Source organism: Nymphaea colorata, chromosome 6 (assembly GCF_008831285.2).
Source record: "Nymphaea colorata isolate Beijing-Zhang1983 chromosome 6, ASM883128v2, whole genome shotgun sequence".
Taxonomy (NCBI): domain Eukaryota; kingdom Viridiplantae; phylum Streptophyta; class Magnoliopsida; order Nymphaeales; family Nymphaeaceae; genus Nymphaea; species Nymphaea colorata.
The window spans coordinates 8,572,571-8,594,380 of NC_045143.1; the positions used below are offsets into that span (position 1 = coordinate 8,572,571).

Here is a 21,810-nt window from a genome sequence, read left to right on the forward strand (position 1 = left end):
TGCGGATGACCACACCCGACTAAAATTGTCCTTTTCCGACTCCCACCCAACTTGTGTTTGACCGGAGTCAGGTGCAGTCAAATGCGAGTTGGTCTATTTTCATCCAATTTTTAGGGTTTTTTAATTTTTAACAAAGTCAACCACCCACTTCGACCTCTCATCTTGTCTCTCGCCCACGTCTTCTTCGCCCCTCCTAGATGTGCTTTGCAATAGATGCTAGAAAATTTTGTCGATGTCCTGTTACTAAATTTTTAACTGCTTTTAATTGTGTTATTCAAGTGCATATGCATTTGTTCATTTATAACTAAAAGTGTTTGAAATTTTTATTTTGAACTTTTAAGGTAAAACCATAAAAGAAGATAATAATAATAATAATAATAATAATAATAATAATAATAATAATAATAAATTAATAATAATAATAAAATACTCTCACGACACCGCCGCACTTAAATTTTTTGAGATATACTGCGCCCGGCACCCGCACCCCGTGACATAGCTTGGCAGCCTTGTATCGAAGGACATTGGAGAAACGGGTATAGCCTTCTACTGTCACTCGATCAAAGACTCTTCTTTTCAAGATTAAAACCAAAGAAACATGATGTTTGAGCTTCAACTCTCATTAAAGCAGCACTACAAATGGTATCCATGCAAACCAACTGCCAACCCAATTGTGGTTGAATTGAGAGTCGAAGACCAAGTCAAGTCAAGGTGGATTTTACTTTAACCTGGAAAAAAAAAATTCAAATGCTTATTTATAAAAACGTACTTAAAGGACAAAGTAGTTGAACTTAAGATCACCTTGGCTGAGTTTGTCCAACCTTAATGAAGTCAATATATTCAAACGAGTTTACGAGTTTGTCGAGCTTTAATTGAGTTGAGTTGAGTTCGAGCTCAACACGTAACGATGAATATCTATTCTATTCAAAAGCGTTTGCCGAGGTTTAATCGGAGTCGAACTTGAATTTAACATGTAACGATGAATATCAATTCTATTCAAATAAGTTTGTCGAGCCTTAATCGAATCAAACTCGAGTTCAACACATAACTACCGAGTAGAACTCGAACTACTTTAGTTGGTTGAGCTATTCTCGAACTCAAACTCGAAGACTCGAAGTTTCATTAGTTGAGCCACTTCGAGCTAAGTGAACTCAAGCCCAAGTCGATAGTGTTGAGGAACCAATTGTCCACCCGATTTACATTACGAAGAAAAAAGGTTGGTTCCGGATAAGATTTTAGGGTATTCCATGACCCCAACAGGAACCCGACCCGTTTCGGCCGATTGGCGCCACCGTTATCCCTTTCCCTCCCTTGAAGCGACCAAACCTTCAGCTGGGAAGCCGAAGAACTTCTGCTTCCTCTCCTCCTGTCTGTCTCTCCTATCCCTTCCTCCTCCTTCCGAACTCTTGGTTTCCACAGCTCTGAACCATTGACAGTTACACTATGAAATTTCCCTGGAGTCGGTGAATTTCCTCTAACTTCTCGAGATTTTAATGCGATTTCCATGGATGCCGGCGTTCTCAGTTCTTCGTTTTCGGGAACCCTAGTCGGAAATCCCAACATCGAGATTGTCAATCTACGCCGACCGCATTCTTATTTCTGCACTGCTTCCAGGAAGCCTGGGTTCACTTGCTGCTTGGCAGAACCGGACGAGGGTGATCGGCGAAAATGGATTCGACTGTCGCAATTGTCGACGACACTGACGATCGTTTCTTTCCCGTTGGCCGCGGGAGATGCAATGGCGAAGGTTTCTGAGAAGAGGCGGGCGAGGAAGCCGGAGACGCAGTTGATGTCGCCGGAGGAGATGAAGTCGTGGGCTCGGAACCTCCCTGCCGTCGTCGACCGGATTACTTATACGGAAATTCTGGACCTGAAGTCCCAGGGGAAGATCAAGCACATTGTGAAACTTCCTTCCTTCACTCCGCGGCGCCGGTCGGAGACTGTTTTTGTTGTTCTTGACGATTCTAGGGTTTTGAGGACGGTTCTTCCGTCGGAAGAGCGTGATCTTAGGTTCTGGGAATCGTGGGATCAGATGGGAATCGGGTCCCTCTGCGTGAACGCGTATACCCCGCAGGTGCAGGTGAAACCGCCTCCTGAGCCGTTCCTGGGTTTTCTGCGAATTATCCCAGCGTTTCTTGTCTCTCTCTTCCCTTCGAAGCCCCAGTCGAAACGCGTTATTGAGCTACAGATGGCAAGGAAGGCGCTGAAGGAGCGGAAGATGGAGGCATTAGCGAAATTGAGGGAGCAGCGGGAGATGATGGAGAAGGCTAGTCGGATGCAGAAGAAGATGGAGGAAAGGAAGAGGAAGAAAGAGCGGAGGAAGATCGAGTACGAGCGCTCGCTTGAGCGAGCGCGAGCAAACTACAACTATATGGCTGAATTTTGGACAAATATGGCAACGGATAAAAGAGTTTCGACAATTCTAGGCCTTCTTTTCTTCGCAATATTCTACAGAACAGTGGTATTCAGCTACCGCAAGCAGAAGAAGGATTACGAAGACAGGTTGAAGATCGAACAGGCAGAAGCGGAGGAGAGGAAGAAGATGAGAGCCTTGGAGAGAGAAATGGAAGGCATCGAGGCCGAGGCTGATGACGACGACGGAAAGGCAGGTGGCGAGCAGAATCCTTATCTTAAGATGGCAATGCAGTTCATGAGATCCGGTGCGAAGGTGAGGCGTGCTCGGAGTAGTAAGGTGCCGCAATACATGGACCGTGGTGTGGACGTGAAGTTTTCAGATGTCGCCGGGCTAGGGAAGATCCGTCTCGAGCTTGAGGAGGTTGTCAAGTTTTTCACTCATGGGGAGGTGTATCGCAGACGGGGTGTGAAAATACCAGGTACTGCCGTAAGGAAATGGAAATTGGTTGTCTTATCCTCATCAGCGTCACATAATGAATGCTTAAACAAGTGTTCTTTTCTTCCTTCCAGTATCTGTATGTGTTCGGCGTTATATCAGTTTCAGTTCATATTATCTCAAGTTATTTAGTTTTTTTTTTTGGGATCTGCGCGTACTTTGCAATTTGTTCGCCTTGCGTTTTTGCAACTCTATACGACCATAACTTCCAGTTTTGTTCTGCCGCTTATATCCAACAACTCATATTTTCTTGCTTTTTGATGCTCTCTTTATGTGTCTTCTTTTTTCCCTCTTTTTAAAGTCCAAAGTAAAATAGTCGGACATATTTCTTCATTTCTACATTCATTTATTTTAATATTTTATTTGGATATCCATATACATGCATGCATTCCAACAACGGTCTTTTTCCGTTTCTGAACATAGTTTTGGACGATCTTCTGAATGTAATCTTTGCTTTAAATATTAACTATTTCACTGGGATCAAGTAACAATACAATTTATAAGCATATGGGCAATGATTTCCAATTTTCATGTCCCATAAGGCGGCCATAAATCATCTTTCGTGGACCATGACCATCAAAAGCTGAAGATAGAACCCAGAGCTGGACTACTATCAGGTTTGTTGTTGTCCAGCAGTACTCATGCTGCTTACGGCCACCCTTGGCCTTGGGTTTTGGATGGCAGCAGAGACAGTGACAAGAAATATGCTAATGCACTCATTCTTTTGGGGACAATATCTTAGGAAGTTGTATGACAACCTGGGGGATTGGCTAGTAGTATCTCCACGTGTTGCTTGATGCCTGGTGCACTCGGGATGCAATAAATTACCTCTTGATAAGCCTTCAGGCTTCAACTTTTAACAGTTAACTCTTGTGCTATTATTCTTAGTGTCGTTTGTACTTCTGTTTGGATTTGTCATAGAGAAGTGTGATAGGGCGCTTGATCACCTCATGGAACATACTTATCTTATTTTAACTGTATTATTTTGCTTTGTTCAGATCTACTGATAAGTATCGTATCGTACTTATACCATCACTAAGTCTCTCTCTCTCTCTCTCGCCTTCCCTCCCTGCCTCTCCTCCTCACTCCTTTTCCTTTTCATTCTTTTCTTGTAGGCGGCATACTTCTTTGTGGACCACCTGGAGTGGGTAAGACACTGTTAGCAAAAGCAGTAGCTGGTGAGGCTGGTGTGAACTTTTTCTCGATTTCTGCTTCTCAATTTGTCGAGATTTATGTGGGAGTTGGTGCTTCACGTGTGCGAGCACTCTACCAAGAAGCAAAAGAAAATGTGAGTTAGTGATATCTTTGTTTGGTAGCATTGGAATTCAGTATGTGAATTATCCTTTTTCTCTTTTGGTTTGTGTGCCAAAGCTTATCTTCTTCAATTTTTTCATTGCAACGTTATATTAATAGGACTTTGCATGGTGTGTTTGGCAGCACAGGATGTGCCTTAGATTTTAATTGCAGATTCATATTTATTTTCATGTTCTTAGAGCTGGATAACTAATTGTAGTGGATTGGTTTCTAACATCGTATTATCTAATCCAATTTTCTGTAATGGCGGAATTGATTGCTCAGCATTGGGGGTCGTAAGATGGATTGGCTGGTACTGGTGATAACAAAATACTTATTTTCTGTCCATTATTTGTCAGTTGGTGTAAAGTGTTCTCAGATAGTTATTACGTGATGCATCCCTATTTGATTGGCCATAGCCATACATATACTCTTTTGTTAACATTATTGCCATGTTGAATAGGCACCTTCTGTTGTCTTCATTGATGAATTGGATGCAGTTGGAAGAAAACGTGGTCTTATAAAGGGTTCCGGTGGACAAGAACGTGATGCAACTCTTAATCAGGTTGAAAGGAACATAGGTTCACTGGCAGGACATTGATATTTTGACTCTTCAGTTTATCCAGTGTGAAATTTCTTAATCTCAAGTTGTTGTGGTTTTTGTAGCTCCTTGTTTGCTTGGATGGATTTGAAGGACGAGGAGAGGTGATAACAATTGCTGCTACAAATAGACCGGATATTTTGGATGAAGCTCTTGTAAGACCAGGACGGTTTGATAGAAAGATTTTTATTCCCAAGCCTGGTCTCATTGGTCGAGTGGAGATTTTAAAGGTAACAGTCTTTGTCCAACAGAAATGTATTTTATTATGCACTATGTACACCACGACCCTATTTCTGTAGTTTCAGTATCCTTTGTTCATATTTGAACAATCTGAATTTCATTGTTTAATCATTAAATGTATATGTAGAATTATGAATATATCCGAGCTTGCACACATAAAGCTTGGTGTTTATTGGTTTTGTCAGATTGCTCTCCTTGAAAGGCTCTTTTTGTTGTACAAGGGTAAGGAAAATGCTCTTGCCCCTCTTTCAAGGCCCATGTGTCAACATGGAGGTTGAATAGGAAATAAAATTCTATGGTACAAGCTAGGATTCGAAAATAATCAAAAACTGCCTGCAAAAAGGTAGCATAGGTGGAGAAAGCAGTGCTGACAGTTAACATCTCAGCATTTTTCAACCTCACCTTCTTGCTACTTGTTTCACGAGCTGGTAGACAGGACTAGTTTTCAGTCATCCAGCATTTCTGACATCAATCAATTTTACTGGAAATGTATGGGTCCCAAGAAATTTAAAAATGATAGTAGAATCTTGTCACTATTTTCAACTGTGCTTTTTCAAAATCTGTTTGTGTGGAGGGTTGTTTTTTTGTTTTTCATCTTTTTTTAATATCACCTTCTTCAAGTTATGAGAAATGTAAAATTACAGAACTGAATATATGTAAAGTTGTAAACTCTGAGCAAGTTACCTATTAAGTACTTGGTGAGTGGTGACTATTACACACATATGCATGTACCAGTTCACTGGAGCATATTGGCATTTCTTGGTGTTTGTGTGTCCTAAATCTGTTAAAATGTTATCAGCCAGCATCTAATACTCTATAGCCTGGTGTGTGGCTAAGGCCTCTATTGCTGGTCACTTTTGACAACCATGGTCAGTTGCTTCAGTAACCTTTCTTCCAACTCTAAATGTAGAACATGTTTTTCATAAGGCAATTTCACCATTCATAATTTTGTTTGGCAACTTTCACCTTGTATTGTGCTTCAGACCACTTTTTCATTTTTCTGTTACTTCATGGTTGTGTTAGATCCTTCCTGATATATTTTATGGCATGGTGACAGGTCCATGCACGAAAGAAGCCCATGGCTGATGATGTAGACTATTTGGCTGTTGCCAGTATAACTGATGGAATGGTGGGTGCCGAGCTGGCCAACATAGTGGAAATTGCTGCTCTTAATATGCTGCGTGATGGGAGAAGTGAGGTACGTAATTTTTTACTAGTTCCTGTATACATCACTTGACCGATATAGCTTGAAATTGTAGGACTTCATTTGTTTGTCATTTATAATGGTTTTGTACTTCTCTGTGTGCAAGGTAGATGCTTACCAGGTTGTCAGCTTCCAGATAGCAGTTTTACTTTTATCCATGTGGTGTTGCTTGCTAGTTTTTAGTTTTTGTCACAGGGAGGTTTCATAAAACAAACACTGTGCCTGTTGTTAACCTTTTCTATTTATTCCCCTGCAGATAACTACTGATGACTTATTGCAAGCTGCCCAAATAGAAGAAAGAGGGTTGCTTGATAAAAAGGAGAGGACACCTGAAATGTGGAGGCTGTTGGCACTTAATGAAGCAGCAATGGCTGTAGTAGCTGCTAATTTTCCTGATATGAAAAACATTGAATTTGTAAGGCCTTAATCTCTTTCTTTTACCATTTTCATTATTGAGCTTCTGATCTCATTCTCCTCTGTTCCCCCGTGGCCTGTGCACTTATGTTCTGGTGTGTTTGTACATGCCGAATGCCTGTCTCTTGGTTTTTGGGTTATGGGAAGGAAACAGAAAAAGAAGAAAAGTGGTTTTCCCTCCCTCCCTCCCCTTTGTTAGGACATGGGATATGCAAATGGTAAGAGAAAAAAAATAACAAAACTTAAGGCTTCGTCCAATGAATGTGATTTCTCTTGCGAAACCATGATCTGTTTGAGGCAATATTATTTGTCATGCAAATCAATCAATGAGCTACTGTCTCTCTCTCTGTGTCTATCATGCTGAATCAGTCATGGACTTGGAGCATATATGTATCACTGCTGACTATCATATGATCATATGCCTAAAAACCTAATATGCATTTATATGCTTCTCTATAAAGTGAAATCTGTTTCTTGGATAGCATGACCAATATGCTTATGTTTGTTCATCTGAAGGCACTGTTGTTGGCTTGTATTTCTTCTCTCTATCCCCTATAATGACAGATGTTTGATGGCCTAGGTTACTATTGCACCAAGGGCTGGCAGAGAGTTGGGATATGTCCGTGTTAAGATGGACAACATGAAATTTGAACAAAGGATGATGAGGTACTTTGTAATTCACTACATTGGTAATTCAGGTGTGATGAAGATAATTTCTTTTTTAATTCTTTGTCTGTGTTATTTTTACTTGTGAAGTCGGCAATCTCTTTTGGATCATATCACGGTTCAAATTGCACCTCGTGCAGCAGATGAGTTATGGTATGGTGAAGATAAGGTGAAACTATCTCTCCTCATCTTGTTCCTTCCTTTCACTGCCTGTTTCGTAGTAGTATGAGACTTCTTTTATTCAGAGCTTGATAAAGAGAGTAGAGGCCTGTTCTGCTTATCAATAATGAATGATGAAGAACTGCGGGGATAGTTTTGACATGGTGTTTTATTCTGCTATGTTGAAATTGATAGGTTATGATTGTTAAATGCTCCTTACATGTTGGAGTCTATGATGCAGTTAAGCACAATTTGGGCAGAAACGGCAGATAACGCTAGATCAGCAGCAAGAAGCTTCGTTCTTGGTGGTCTTTCTGAAAAATATTATGGGTTGAGCAATTTTTATGTCTCTGATAGACTTAGTGTATGGGTCATCCTTTCTGTTGTCTTTCCTTCAATAGCATCATTATTCCCTTCAGAACGTTGATCAATATTTATTTCTTTTGTCATCAGGATATTGACAATGAAGCCTCAAGGATTCTCAACATGTGTTATAACCGTGCAAAAGAGGTAATCTAGCTAGTACACCCATTTCCAGTTCCACTTTTTTCATTCATGTGTTTTGGTTTACATAAGCTGAAATCATCATTTATTTCACTGCACGGCCTTGTTACTTTGTGGTTAGTGTGAATTCCTTTAGGTTATATTTGGAACCATTCACGTTTTTAACATATTAAAGTCAACCCCCATAGTAACTATTATCCCAAGTGAATTAGCAAGCACATGATAAACAGAGCCAAAATATTAGGATTAAGAATCCCAGCTTACCCATTTTCTTTTGAGATCATACAAAATCAATTACCATTTCATCTAACGATTCTGGTTAGCTCATTTATTTTTTGTACTTCTCATTGTAGAAGGGATAAGTTCACATTGACTCTTATGATAATAGCGAACATGCATGAGAAAGTAAATTACAAGTTCAGTTGCTATGTTTTGCTTTGACATGTGAGGTAGTTCTTCATGTAAAAATGAGACACATTTTCCAAATGTGGCCTTCGTTGCCATATACTCAATCATGTAACCACGGCCTATTTATCACACACTTTTTACACTAACAAATATGTATAGAGCATACTTTGTTATATCTAATTTATATATATATATATATATGCTTTAAATTTAAGTTTAGAAATTTTATCATGTTACATTCTCAACAGATATAATTAAATATGAGAAGATCAATAATGTTTGTGTTAGCTTTATCCAAACTTGTTTTACTTGAATATGCAATAATTTTTTTTCCATGATGCATGCAGTTGTATATGTGTGTATACACACACATGAAATAATAGAATAGGAAATGAATGATGACTGAGAGAGGGGGGAGGGAGAGAGAGAGAGAGAGAGAGAGATCAAATTGCAGGATTTATTAGGATAATGAGAGTGATAGGAACAAATTAAACTTTTTATAGTAATTGCTTAGTTTTTTTGTAAGTGAATCTTATATGTGTTTAGGAAAATTTCTTCTAGATGACATGTGCAATATGTTGTCAAATGCTCGCTTAGGTCTTCAGAGTTAGTTCGTCGCCTAGGCTAGGTGTTGCTGGGCAGGCGCCACTTGAAAATGCTTAGAAAATTACCTATGACACCTGAAATAGCCAATGCTTTTTTATCTTTGATAACCTAAGTTCCTCAATCCATTTTTCTTTCCTTTTTTTTTCTTTTTTTAAGACTCTTTTTTCTTCTATGTTGGGGCAAATTTTTTTCACTTTGTTGTTTCAATTTTCATGTGATTAAGTATGTGTGTGCATGTTCAGGTAGATTTGTTGCAGCTAAAGTTCATATGTTATTGTACTTTGAAAATTTGCATGTTATTTTAGGTTTATATTCTACTTTAGTTATATATGTGTTATTTTTTAGTACTTTTTCTTGTTTATTAGACTTATAATATAAGGCAGTTTTTATGGCAACAATGCTAAAATAAAAAGTGATTACAAAGGATTCGTGTTCCCTCTCCTTTTTTAATGAGATTAATTGATTTTAATTTTAGTTTTTTAGTTTGGAAGTTTGAATTAGAGACTTGACACTTAGCATGCTCTAGGAAATGGTAAAATTCTGCATGTTCTAAAACATTGAAAAGCATTGATCTTTTACTTGTTTGTTTTGTGCCATATAACTGGTAAATTTGAATTGTTCACAACTTCATTCGATTTGATCTTCCAAACTTTTAATTATGTTTTATTATGATGTTATAAAATGTTTAGTGTGCTTGTATTATCATGCATCGATTTGCTTTTCTTGTTATAAGTTGGTAACGATAGGTTTTTTTTATTGAGAAACTCTTCAGCTACATTGTCAATTTTAATGATTAGTGTTGCATTTTGTTGGTTTCCTTTTTTGGGGATGGACTGCATAATGCACATAGTCCTGCGTAGTCACACCAGCTCTAGGCTCGTCTGACCAGCTAGGTGTGCCTAAGGTTTAGTAAAGATTTCATGTGATTTTCAAAAAGTTGCCATTAACAATCTTATTAACATATGTCCATCATGAAATAAGTTGTCAGTTATATTGATGATTTCTGTAACTTATTTGGATGTGCATTTTTCTTAGTGAAGGTTTCTGTTTTCTTTTAAAGTTGCATAGAAAGCTCCTTGAAAATGAAATGTGTGGTCCACCACTTTATGTGGAATTGAAGCATATAATCAGGGCCAAAAGTGTCGAAAAAGCTGCTAAAATGGTGATTCTGACTGCTATGAGCATAAATTTGTAATATAGTGCCTGGGTGTTTTTTTCTGCCCGTGTGAATATCTGTTCTAGACTATCTACATTTTTGCAAGTTTGTTAGTTCATTTTATCAGTTAACAAAAATTTATCAGCTCCTAACTCTTGTTGCATGAGCCATTGGGGATGTGCCTGCGTTAGTGCCCAAAACTTTTTGTGTTTCATCTAAATTTGACCTCAAAAAGGCTTGTATATATGTCCTTACTCTATGCGTGCTGTTTCTTTTGATGCTTTTATGCTGCTTCATGTTGAATGCTGCATCAATATCATTTCAATTGTTTATTAGTTTTTAGTTAAAACTTAAAAGGACTGGGTGATGATCGGATGGATTTTTATTGTTCCAATTCTGTCACCAACTTGCTTATATGTGGCTACCTGTAGATTTGTGTATGTTTTCCTAAACATTCCCAGCTTCCATCTGGGTATGCACCCTTGGATTGCTGTTGCGTATTTATCTCCTGTTGTAGCTTCTACTGCTGTTTTATTTTAAGTGGCAACACTAAGCATGTCTTGTGTTGTTCTAGATCCTGCAAAGAAATAGAGCCCTCACGGATGCTGTAGTTGACGAACTCATTGCAAAAAAAAGTCTGAGCAAGAAAGAGTTCTTTTCTCTAGTTGAAGAAAAAGGTTGCCTTGAAGACTCAAAGCCTAGCATCATTGAAATTCGAAACAGTAAGCGCTCACAGTTCCAAGAAATGATGATGTCCAAAGTGGGAGATAGCAGATAGCAGGACATTGGTAAGAATCCGTTGCTTTCAGAATGAGCTTCTGTTCTGCTTAAATGTGGCCAAATTTTATAGCTACTGTACATCTCTTTTCTGTTTTTTTCTTGAAGCTTTGTAGCGAATGGTACATCAAAAGTTTTGAAACTCTTAATGAATTTTTTCTTTCTAAAATTGCAAATTGCTCAATTTAACTATGTCGGTGCTCTCATTTTCAGAGAAAGCCTCAAATTCTTCCATGAAATGATGGTCTATATAAATAATAATAGGTGGTTTTTAAGCTTTTGTGTGCTTTGTCATTTTATAGGTGCTTAGTTTGTAGAATCTAATTATTTGATGATTCCATGAATCATAGGTTACATTTTTCAACACCAACCGCAGATATTATGGTGCAGATTAGCCACTGAGAGGAATATATTTGTATATCAACTGAGTAAGTGTTGATATCATTTGCTCTCTGATAATTGGTTCATTTATCCGGCTTTTATAATGGACAAATTTTCTCATTGTCAATGAAACCAGAGGAAAGTTTTTATAGGTAAGCTTAAACTCATGAGGAATGTGACTTGTTGAAACGTGTCATACGTGATATAGCTATTTTTCACAAAATCTGAAAAGATTGATAGGTGTCCCATGCTTCATTGCAAGTTCACAATCCGAGTCAGTTATCATTGGCCATCCACTGTCTCTACCTGATTCAGTTTTCGTATCAGCAGTTGTACTGTGAACTTGCTTTTTTTCTTGGATGATGGGAAGAAATTGCTGCATTTTTTGAACGTGTCGGCATGTATTAGGAAGTGCACCTTTGCTTTGCCTACCAGGAAAGTCTCCTTATTTGACTTGGCCTTGCGACAAAAGTTAAGACATTGTAAGTATAGAATTATAAACCTCCTTCACTTCAGAAGATTACACGCACCGATCTCATCCCATTCATCCAACCAGGTTAAATACCGTGTGGGCAATTTATTGCAGTCTGTCATGGTCCATGAAGTGGCCCCTTTTTTTGTGGGAAAAATGGAGAAGTTGAACTTTAATGAAGATTTTGCTTGTTTTGTTGTCTAATTTCGTTTCCTGGATATTGAGATTTGTTAATTGTAACACTTTCAGTCTGACATGATTGCTGGTTTTCCCTTATGCATGCAGGATGACAACGCTTGCCTGTTGAAACGTGTTCTCAAGGATGGTGAAGTTGCTCGGAAATATACATGGCACTCGATCTCTGGTTCAACGGCAACGTGGCTTTGGTGTGAGGGGCATAGGCTCGGCTAAGGCTTGATAAAAAAATACAACAGCACACATGGGAGTTGTTTTGCAAGTTTTCTTGTGTCCAATCCATCTCATATTTTTATGACAGTGGGAATGTTTTTGGAAGAGAAAGGCCCTCAGTAATTTGATAGGTGTAGAACATTTTCCTTCCTTTGCGCGATCGAAGCTGAGGGAGATAGAGAGAGAAATGCATTGTCAAATAACGGACAGAGATAGAGAGAGTTGTTGAAAATGTTTTGCTTGGAAATGGTTTCGTTTGGCAAAAACTATGTTGACTGCTGCAGGGTCCATGATCTCAGTCCACATTTTTTTGCAGAGAATTAATGTTTTGAAACTCGTGTGAAGTTATTCCTTTAATCAGCACAGCCATTTGCCTCAGCGTTAAGGGACTTGAAAAGAAAAAACTTGCAAAATGATCAGCTACTTTCGCAATTCGCATTATGAAGTTTTACAGAAGCATGGCAGGTTTTATGCTGCCCACAGCAATTAAGATTGGTCTTCAATTCTTCACTGAAAGAAAACACCTGTATTTTATTAGACAAATTTTCATCTTCAAGCTAACATTTGTATATAATTTCAAAGAAGAAATCACCTTTCACAAAACCTACGGTTGACTTGTTAATTTGAAAAAATAAAACGACAGTGTCTGCAATTTATTTTCAACATTACGTCCTATAGCTGGATCACATTATTATCAGCTGATATTTCTCGCTTTTTCGGGTTAAATTATTGTCACTCCAAGCCCTTGCTTGACAGTTTTTCATGAAAATTATAACCTTAAAAGAATACCTTTTTTAATTATGAAAAAATATGTTAAAAAATAAAATATTCATTTTTATATTACTGGCCAAGATATCCGGGGAGTATTCTATTCAAATAGCGTTTGGTCTCTATTCAAATATCACTAGCGTTTGGTGTCCTGGATCCAAAACTAATGTCATCTTTTTTATTAAAATTAAGGCAACTTTCATCGTATGGGCCATTTGATATTAGGAACAACGTGTGTAAATTTCATGAATCTGTCCTATATTAGTGAAATATGGATGTTCCATGAATCTGCCTTGTAAGAGCACCCACATGCTGTTTCTAACACCAAGCAGTCACGTAGGGTCTTCCACAATGTAGTTCTTACTCTCTTTGATATGATCTCAACGGCTAACAGACAGCCCTTAAGATAGGGAAAATAAATTGAAAAAGTCAATCACTCACAAGTCACAACGTCTAAACAACGGATCCTTTGAACAATTAGGATTGGAAAATACAAATCAATGATGGTTTTGCAGTATAATTCATCAGGTATGACTAATTAAGAAAGAACCACGTGATTCTACATTGCAATGAAAAATCTTACCGTTACAAAACGAACAAAGTGCTATTGAATGTGATTGTTTTCTCATGTTTTTACTGTGTCTCACATAGACATTTCGTCAAATATCTTGAAGGCCAGGTCACATTCCATACTTGACTGTTAGCCAAGGATCGATAGATGTTTCCAGCTAGACAAGAGGGAGATACGATCCTGGTAGTAGGGGGAAACGAGAGCATAGCTAGAAACGGTGAAGTCGTGAAAGGTATCTGTCCAAGGCATCGGTCAAATGTCTGGGACCGCAGGTTAGGGTTGCGGATAACAGAGAGAGAAAGACTAAAAAGAACGAGAGCTGTGTCGGCCATGGCTGATGCAAAGCCACTGTTGAGAACGCCCACACAGAGAGAGAGAGAGACAGAGACAGATTGATATACCTGTATAACAAGCGCCTGGGAAACAATTGCCGGATGGAGCAGCTCACATGAGTATTTTACTTTACCATGGCAGTGTACGATCAAACAATTCCATGAAGATACCATGGCAGCTCACATGAGTATTTTACTTTACTCATGTTTTGTGTGAATCAAAGTGACAAACGTCGAACGGAATAGATGGAATCATAGAACAAACATGTTATGTGTGAATCCAACATCGGACAGAACAGACATTATGTTTTAAATTTCATCAAACAATGGAAGAAAAAACAGGTCTGTCCATTAAGACAGAACTGTGGAGAATAAGACGTACAATGGACAAAGAACAGGTCTGTCCATTGAGATAGAACAATGGTGTGGAGAATAAGACATTGTCTGTCTTGTCCTGTAAAACAAAGATCAAGCAACCAACCTCTTTAAGAGTGAAGACACACCTAAGGTGGGCGGATTCCACCTTAGCTGTTATGTCACGAGACATAACCGCTCTGATGGGTCTCTCCTTTGAGGATGGTGAAACTGTTGGTCATTATTTTGGAGTCGGCAACAAAATCATATACCGATTTTAGGTACGGTATTTGGGATATTTTTCCATGGACATGAAAATGACAAAAGCAACGGGTATGAACCAAAAGCGAGAAAACGAATGCTTTAAAAAATAATAATAATAAACTATAACAGTCATGAAGTGATAAGTAATGGAAGCTAGGAAACCAATTTCAGTAAACGTAAGCAGGCTCCCAGCTAATTAACTGTGAAATAACCTCTGGCATTATATTTCAGATGGCTTTGACGAGGACCGAACCATGCATGGATGCGTCAGGAAGAGGTTAATGCGTCCTGCCAAACGTTCAAAACATAGAACAGTAATTCTTGAGTAGGACCGCACTCAAATTTTTGTACAAAAACTCGAACGAATGGTTCAATCACTGAAAACGAGTCTCAACTCTCATGTCGAAATCATGTCAAATGTTGAGGAAATGTGCTACCGCTTTCTCCATATCATTATCATATTTTGCGAGAACTTCAGCAACAGTATTCGCAGCAAACCCCATTTCCCGCAGACGATTATATGACAAAACAAATTCACGAACCTGCAGAAGAATAAGGTTCAGCTTTCTTTTTTCTTTTTCAAAATTTCCCCCCTCAATTGTGATTTACCATTGCAGATGGGAGAAGACAGTGAAGGACACTTACCTTGGTTGGATTGTCGCCATAAGTTTTCACAGCCAAGGTAACAGCTTCCGGACTCAGTCCTAAAGCCACAAATTTGCTTGCCAATGGATCCTGGGGAATGGAGGAATCCTGCAACCGAGGACACGATTTAGAACTCTTTTTAGGAATAAAGAACTTATTTCAGCCACTACCATTCATAGAATTCATCAAACTGCTCAAAAGTGCATTCAAGATCAAATGGGTGTTCAAATCCACAAATTAACGAGCAGCGTACAACTTGCTCTCCAAAGAAAAAAGAGGAGGTGCCCTGCAAAAACACTGAAGAACTGATTAATAGTAAGAGTTGCTTAATACCACTCCTTTAGCAGTAAGCATGACAGTGCCAACTGTGCAGCTACAGTGCCCTAGAAGATCTCCAAAACACCGGCAATATCGGTGTACGAAGTGACATGAGGCAAATCCAGTGGCGGAGCCCCATGGTGGCTAGTGTGGGCAGTTGCCCAGACCAGTCTCACAAACTTTACTTATTTTATGTTAATAATTTCATATATTTGGTTTTTTATATATATAAGTGCCCCTTAAAACATTAAGGTTATTGAACTAGTGGCCCCACCAGCCACAATTTCTGGCTCCACTAGTGGACAAATCAAGCATAAGCCTCAAAAGACTTGAGGGACTTCTCTAGAAAGTAAAACCATTGAAAGTGTTCAAAATAAACTGAAATTATATGCGCAAGGAGAAAATGTATCAAATAAACTATATTAACCTATAAAACCAGATGCGAGAAAAGCCAAGGACCTAAGTTGTCAAAATTAGAAATCGGACACAGACAATTCAAGGCCTAAAAAGACCAGTTGAGACTAGCCCATCCACGTTGGCTGGCTAAAACAAAGTCAATGAGGAGGTCTAAAATGGACACTCAAAATAATAAAAGTAACTATAATAGACAAACCATATTATTAGTTGAGTAAGCTACATAGTTCACCTCGTGTAACATTGCACGATGGTAAGCTGAATTTAAGTATCGGCTTTCATATATATATATATATATCCAGAGACCTTGGCCAAGAGAAATTGGGTGAGAGAATTCAAATCCGAGAAAAAAAGGTGAAAAAGGAAACATATGATACAAGTGACTTTTATAACAGTTTTTCTAACTTCCTAAAAGTTGTCCAAGTTAAGAAAAGGTAAGAAAATAAAACTGACCAAATGTAAATTGTACGGACCGAAACCACTGAACTAGTCTGCCAGAAATTTAGTTGACCTAGTTGGTGGACAAGTCATGCAACTAGACCCTACCAAACTTCAGGCCAAGGTCACTGACTAGGCCTACTGGTTGATTAGTTGAGCAGTGTACATGGTGGTCTAACAGCCAAGACAAGGGCATCACATTAGTATGTTTTGTTAGATACATCATACACGTGACAAAGCAGAATCACCAAGTGTTTAGAAAAATATGCAAAAAAAAAGGTATCTAAAGAGGATTAATCCGGCATTAAGATGACTTGCATGATAAAATGAGATAATTAAAGGAGTTGAGGACATTGCAAAGAACGAAAGAAGTATATTTCACAAGATACACATGATAAACATGCAAAAAGTAATGCATTCAAACAAGATTAATCAGGTACTAAGACATGTTCCATGAGTACATTTTGTTATTCTGATGAAGTATGCGTATGAATCTCACTTTTAACCAATAAGACATCATCAAGCATCACTTTTACTCTCCCTCCTCTTCAGTCAGAATACAAGGTATAGATGAATACTAGGGAAAGAAATGCTACCAGAGAACTAGTCTCTGTAGTCCTGGATGGTGGTCCGTTCTCCAGGATGATGCTGCTCCAGTTCTGGCTATCTTTCTCTGCCTCTGCTAATATTTTTCTCTCGAAGTCAAAATCAAACTGAAACTTGCTCCTTGGGATTTGAGCCATTTGTGGTGACAATGCTGGCTGCCAATCAGGAAAAATTCATTGTAACATGAAAAAAGACATGGACCAAAAAGATTTCTAACAAAAGTAACTCCAGCTAGAACATCCTTCATATAGCCATTTGTGTTTCATCAAGCCAAAGGAAAGCATTGCTTTTACTTATGCCACGGAGCATAAGGAATGAAACTAGCCAAATAAGATAATATATGATCAACAATGCTGAACTTGGGTGCAAAATGCTGCATAATTCATTTAGAAAAGATGAAGATCAGGTAAAAATTAAAACCTTACAGGTGGTGCTATTCGATATTCTGGCTTTATTGCAACCCTGATGCCCAATCCTGCTGAAAAAGGGAGGGATAAAAACAATTGGTACCGTAGCAATCCACAATTATGATCACCATCTGAACGGTCATCTTTGAATGCCTAAGGACAATCAGTGCCAAACCTCACTTAAAGAAAAAACATCTATAATGTTATTCAGTTCAATGCACTTGCTTACCAACAGCCTTAAACATAACCATGAAAGTTCCTACAAAATTAGTTGCGTAAGGAAGTTTTAAACGTCCGTCTATTTCAAGGATATAAAATCTTGTCTAGTAACGATGAAAAGCAACCTAGATTATATATACTAGATATATGGTTTTAAATGTTCAGAGCTCTTCAGTGTTACATTTCAAATATGAGTTTCACAGGAAGAGTTACGTTTCCACCAAAAAAAAAAAAAAAAATCCTTTTAACATGCTATAAAAAATTTATAAAACATTTAGCATGTACCTAATTTTATTTTTTTAAGAAAAAGCTGAAAAACGCCTAACATTGAATAAAGTTTCTCAGTATAGGTGAGTTGAATTACATAACCGAAGATTTAAATAGAATGTGTTCCTAGCTTAATGCAAGCAACATACAGCAACAAGAACACTTGCAAAGGAAAAAGAAAAGATCAAATATACGATAGATGGTAAAAAATAAGAGAAGGTAGACATTAGACAAGCATCATACCACAAGGGAAAACATGAAAAGGGCAAAAATGATGACAAACGTATCATAGGTGGTCAAAGAATAAGAGAAGGTATCTAGTTTGTATAGTCATCGTGACAAAATAAAACACAGAAAACAAAACAAGAAGATGACAAACAAACAGTAAAAACAAATGAAAAGTTTCCCATGCTATGTTGCACTATAAAACTACTCTAATTATTCATTCCTCAGTCGCCAGACATGCATGTTGTCTTAGGATGACTTGCATGATAAAAACCTTGAAGCCAAAACACTGAATTGTGACAACATTAGTTTTTCATGAAATTAACAATAATTAACAAATTCTCCTCAAATCAACGCATTTTCTTGACACTGTTATAGAATTAAAATCAGACAGCAATAAGCTCAAGTTTCCTAAAAAATATGAAGACATCAGCCACACACAAGAAGAAATTTACATAGACTACAACAAGACCAAGTCATTCAACAGGAAAAGGAAAAAGACACCAAATGCACCACAGCCCAATTCCTTTGGATGTTTTCCTTCCAAGACCAACAAGTCAATATATGTACTCACGAATCCTTAGCAACCGCGCAAGAAACAACACAAGGGAAGAATACCAACTTGCATTTTCAAATCTAACACAATAACACCAAAAAGCCAACATCAAGAAACAAAAGAGGACTCACATGGGGTTGTCGAAGGAGCAGGAATGGGAGTGGGAGGTGCCCGGCCAATCAACGGATCGTTATGCTGACCAATTCGTGGATAGAAAGACTGGGCAGCATAGCCGCCAGTAGCAGTAGCTCTATAGGCATCATATGGAGGTCCATTCTTATGGAAATCGTAATCCATGGCTCCTAAAACCCAGAAAGAACTAGATCATTTCCAGAGATTTATACCCTGACACGTCTAACCTCTTTCTCTTGCTTGGAATCATCACCATGATTCACCAACTGTATTTCTTCTCTTGAAGACTATGTAATATAACTGTTTGCAAACAACATAATTATCAACTAACAAGACAAAGAGCTGTTCTATTTTCTATCATGATTTTAATCATTCTATCAAGGTAGCAGTAAGTATGTGATATTATAAACAGCAAACGTAAGCAATCAACATATACAACAGTGTTATAACTGTACAAACAGGCCCATAAGATAATCTAGATGTGAGCAGAAAACATTGTGCTGAAAACAGAAAACACATATACACAAGCACAGCACAGTTGAGAAAAAGTTGAAAAAGAGGTAACAAACTTGTGGACATAAACAGGAAATATGAAAGAGTAAAAATTGAAAAAGTTAATAAATATGCCGGAGAGTGCACAGCACAAGGGGAAAAAGGAAAAAAAGGGAGCCCACGGGATGGAAGATCACCTCTCACATGGAGACGACCTGTGCATAGGCCATAGAGAGGAGCTCAACGGAGGGGAGGTTGCTGGTTGTTGGAGAGAGCTATGCAAGCAGAGTGGCGACGGAGAAAGGGAGCTAACCGTAGGGGAGGGATCAGTAAAACGAAATGGAGTACGTTACCCCAAAGCCCCTTCCATTAAATTTCCCCCTCTCTTCTCTCTCTCTCTCTCTCTCTCTCTCACACACACACACACACACACATAACCGAGCACAGACACGCAGATGATGGTTAACGATGACATTTGACACTAATAAAAGTATTATAATTTATTGGTTTTCCACAAGGTCTTCCTTATGTAAACAATTTTCTTGATTTTGCATGAGGATAATTTTTAAAATTAGGCTATTAAAGTGTTAAAAAAGTTTTGGCCTGTGCTCATGAACTTTATTATGGTTACAAACTGATCCTTTCCCATTTTTCACTGGTGCAGTTCTTGAGATTAGGCTACCACTATATTATCATTCCTATCTTCTGTTTTAGTCACGGTAGCACCAAAAACTTTATTTTGCTTAGGTAATTCTTGAAATTAGGCTACAAATATTAGCAAAATAGGAAGGGATTTTTTATATCAGTCACGAAAGAATTCGAACATTGTATTGTCTAGAGACATTAATTTAATGGTCAAATAATGTGTGACACTAATAAAAAAGGAAGACACCTCATGCGGATCAAAATAACAGCCGAGTTCAAAATTAGTTACGTGGTCAACCATGAATTTCTTCACCGTTATATCCCACCCTGCACTGCACTATCAATCGCCTCTCTGATGGCCACGTAAAAAGAAAAATTCAAGAGCTTTTATCCAGGAATAATTCCCTGGGAAAATAATGGAACAGAAAAGAATGTCAGCCCTCTTTTTCTAACCTATGTTTGATGGCAGGGAAACATAATTCTTGGAAACCTGACAATTGTTTGATGAAGGAGGAAAAACGTTCACGAATAAAAAACTTACGTCAGGATAATCTCATCCCTCAGTATTAGCAACAGCAACATGATGAAATCATGAAACAAAACAAAGAAGAAATGGAAAATCTACTTAACATTACATTTCCACCCGGCAACTGTTCGAACTCCTCGAGCAGTTTGATGATCAATCATTACTCATAGCTTAAAAGAGAACTGCGTACTGCTATTAGAGCTTTTAGAAGAACAATATACTGTTTAAAAAGCCAAAATTGCCACTTTTCCCTCTGTGTACTAGGCAAGCACTGGTCTAAATAAGTTACCAACGCTGATAATTACACCTGTCCATGCAAACATTCCTTTGACAACTCTAAATGAAACAAATAAGCTCAGAAGAGCATAAAATCCAAACACTTTAATCCAAAAACTGGAATACGGTACTAACAGTGCATTGACAGTCCATAAAATCCTACAACCCCCAAACAGTCCCACGGCATCGAGTCGATAAGATCCCACACTTCATAAAATCATTGAGATTTTGCAACTCCCACGGTTCGAATCAATATATCCCCACCTTATACACCACGGGAAAGCTTCAATTCTCCACGAATGATCAATCTTCGCACAAGGCAACGATAGCCTCCGGCCCCGTCGCCGAACCAGACTTGCTCTCCGACGACTGAGCAAGACGGAGACGGACCCCGACCACGCGGGATGCACGGCGGAGGTTAGCTCGTCGGGCGTCGTGGCCAAAGGAAGTGAGAGACACAGAGATAGAGTGAGAGCGATGCCTACCTTGTGAGATAGAGGAACGCGAGGCTGCGGCTGTGCTGCGAGCGACAGTGGCCTGCGAGGAGGATGCGGCGGAATGCGTCTACGATGAATGCTTCGACGGCCAAAATTTTCGCCCCTTCGTCGCGGGATTTTTCTTCTGCCTTTTGACGGCCCGGGACTAATTTTTAAAACACGAAAGGCAAAGTTCACCTTCTACAGCGAATTCCCGGGTCGTCAGCGGGCCCTACGAATATTATAAAAGTTCGATTTGTTTTGAATGTTAGTTTTTATGCTTTTTGATGTGACATTTCAATCGTGTATTTGATTTGCATGGCTTTGGTTTTACTAAAAAATTTTAAATATTTGTTTTATATAAAAATTTAAAGAAATGATATGTTAAAATTTTAAAAACTTTGATTCGATCAATAATCCTCCTGCTCAACACAAATATTTTAAGAATTATTGTTAAGGTTTCTATGGATTAATCATACATCAAAACAAACATGGTTATTATAGTAATGTTATAGCGTATATCTCATGACAACAAATGGGAAAACGATATCAGTCCAGCAACTTATCATGCAATAAATGTTTAATCTCTATACTTAACAAATGATGGTGATGCTCTTCGTATGGCTAAGCTAATGTTGGTCATTATTTGTTCATATAATTTGATTAAAGAAGCTGGTGTTCTTCATATGGTGAATTTAATGATGTTCACATAGGAAACCATAATCAAGTTATTCATATT

General features: G+C 38.2%; 2 protein-coding genes across 4 annotated transcripts; one reads left to right on the plus strand and one right to left on the minus strand.

Annotated features, from left to right (window-relative positions):
- Nucleotides 1-1,312: 1,312 nt before the first annotated feature.
- On the plus strand, nt 1,313-12,484 carry LOC116256165 (probable inactive ATP-dependent zinc metalloprotease FTSHI 2, chloroplastic). Of its 3 annotated transcripts, XR_004173070.2 has the most exons (14): nt 1,313-2,834; nt 3,967-4,139; nt 4,608-4,709; nt 4,811-4,975; nt 6,043-6,183; nt 6,446-6,604; nt 7,184-7,269; nt 7,360-7,438; nt 7,670-7,792; nt 7,882-7,938; nt 10,677-10,890; nt 11,093-11,143; nt 11,230-11,307; nt 12,018-12,484. XR_004173070.2 is itself a non-coding variant. In XM_031632420.2 (12 exons), the coding sequence occupies exons 1-11, from the start codon at nt 1,505-1,507 to the stop codon at nt 10,878-10,880; spliced, it is 2,619 nt and encodes an 872-aa protein (XP_031488280.1). In that variant the 5' UTR covers nt 1,313-1,504; the 3' UTR covers nt 10,881-10,890; nt 12,018-12,484. The 3 variants fall into 3 exon arrangements, 1 of the variants encoding a protein (XP_031488280.1); XR_004173069.2 differs by lacking the exon at nt 11,093-11,143; XM_031632420.2 differs by lacking the exons at nt 11,093-11,143; nt 11,230-11,307.
- A 2,043-nt stretch (nt 12,485-14,527) lies between these two features.
- LOC116255669 (uncharacterized) lies at nt 14,528-21,255 on the minus strand. The gene is made up of 6 exons (XM_031631567.2): nt 21,081-21,255; nt 18,656-18,826; nt 17,276-17,328; nt 16,841-17,005; nt 15,075-15,182; nt 14,528-14,971 (listed from the first exon to the last, which is right to left on the minus strand). The coding sequence occupies exons 2-6, from the start codon at nt 18,819-18,821 to the stop codon at nt 14,843-14,845; spliced, it is 621 nt and encodes a 206-aa protein (XP_031487427.1). The 5' UTR covers nt 18,822-18,826; nt 21,081-21,255; the 3' UTR covers nt 14,528-14,842.
- Between the last annotated feature and the right edge of the window lie 555 nt (nt 21,256-21,810).

Coding starts and splice junctions, on each gene's coding strand:
- LOC116256165 (XM_031632420.2), top strand. CDS start 1,505: ATGGATGCCGGCGTTCTCAGTTCTTCGTTTTCGGGAACCCTAGTCGGA. Junction 6,605..7,183: donor ATATGAAAAACATTGAATTT/GTAAGGCCTTAA, acceptor TTGATGGCCTAG/GTTACTATTGCACCAAGGGC. Junction 7,270..7,359: donor TTTGAACAAAGGATGATGAG/GTACTTTGTAAT, acceptor TTACTTGTGAAG/TCGGCAATCTCTTTTGGATC.
- LOC116255669 (XM_031631567.2), bottom strand. CDS start 18,821: ATGGATTACGATTTCCATAAGAATGGACCTCCATATGATGCCTATAGA. Junction 17,329..18,655: donor TGCTCCTTCGACAACCCCAT/GTGAGTCCTCTT, acceptor TCCCTTTTTCAG/CAGGATTGGGCATCAGGGTT. Junction 15,183..16,840: donor CTACAGAGACTAGTTCTCTG/GTAGCATTTCTT, acceptor CCTCGGTTGCAG/GATTCCTCCATTCCCCAGGA.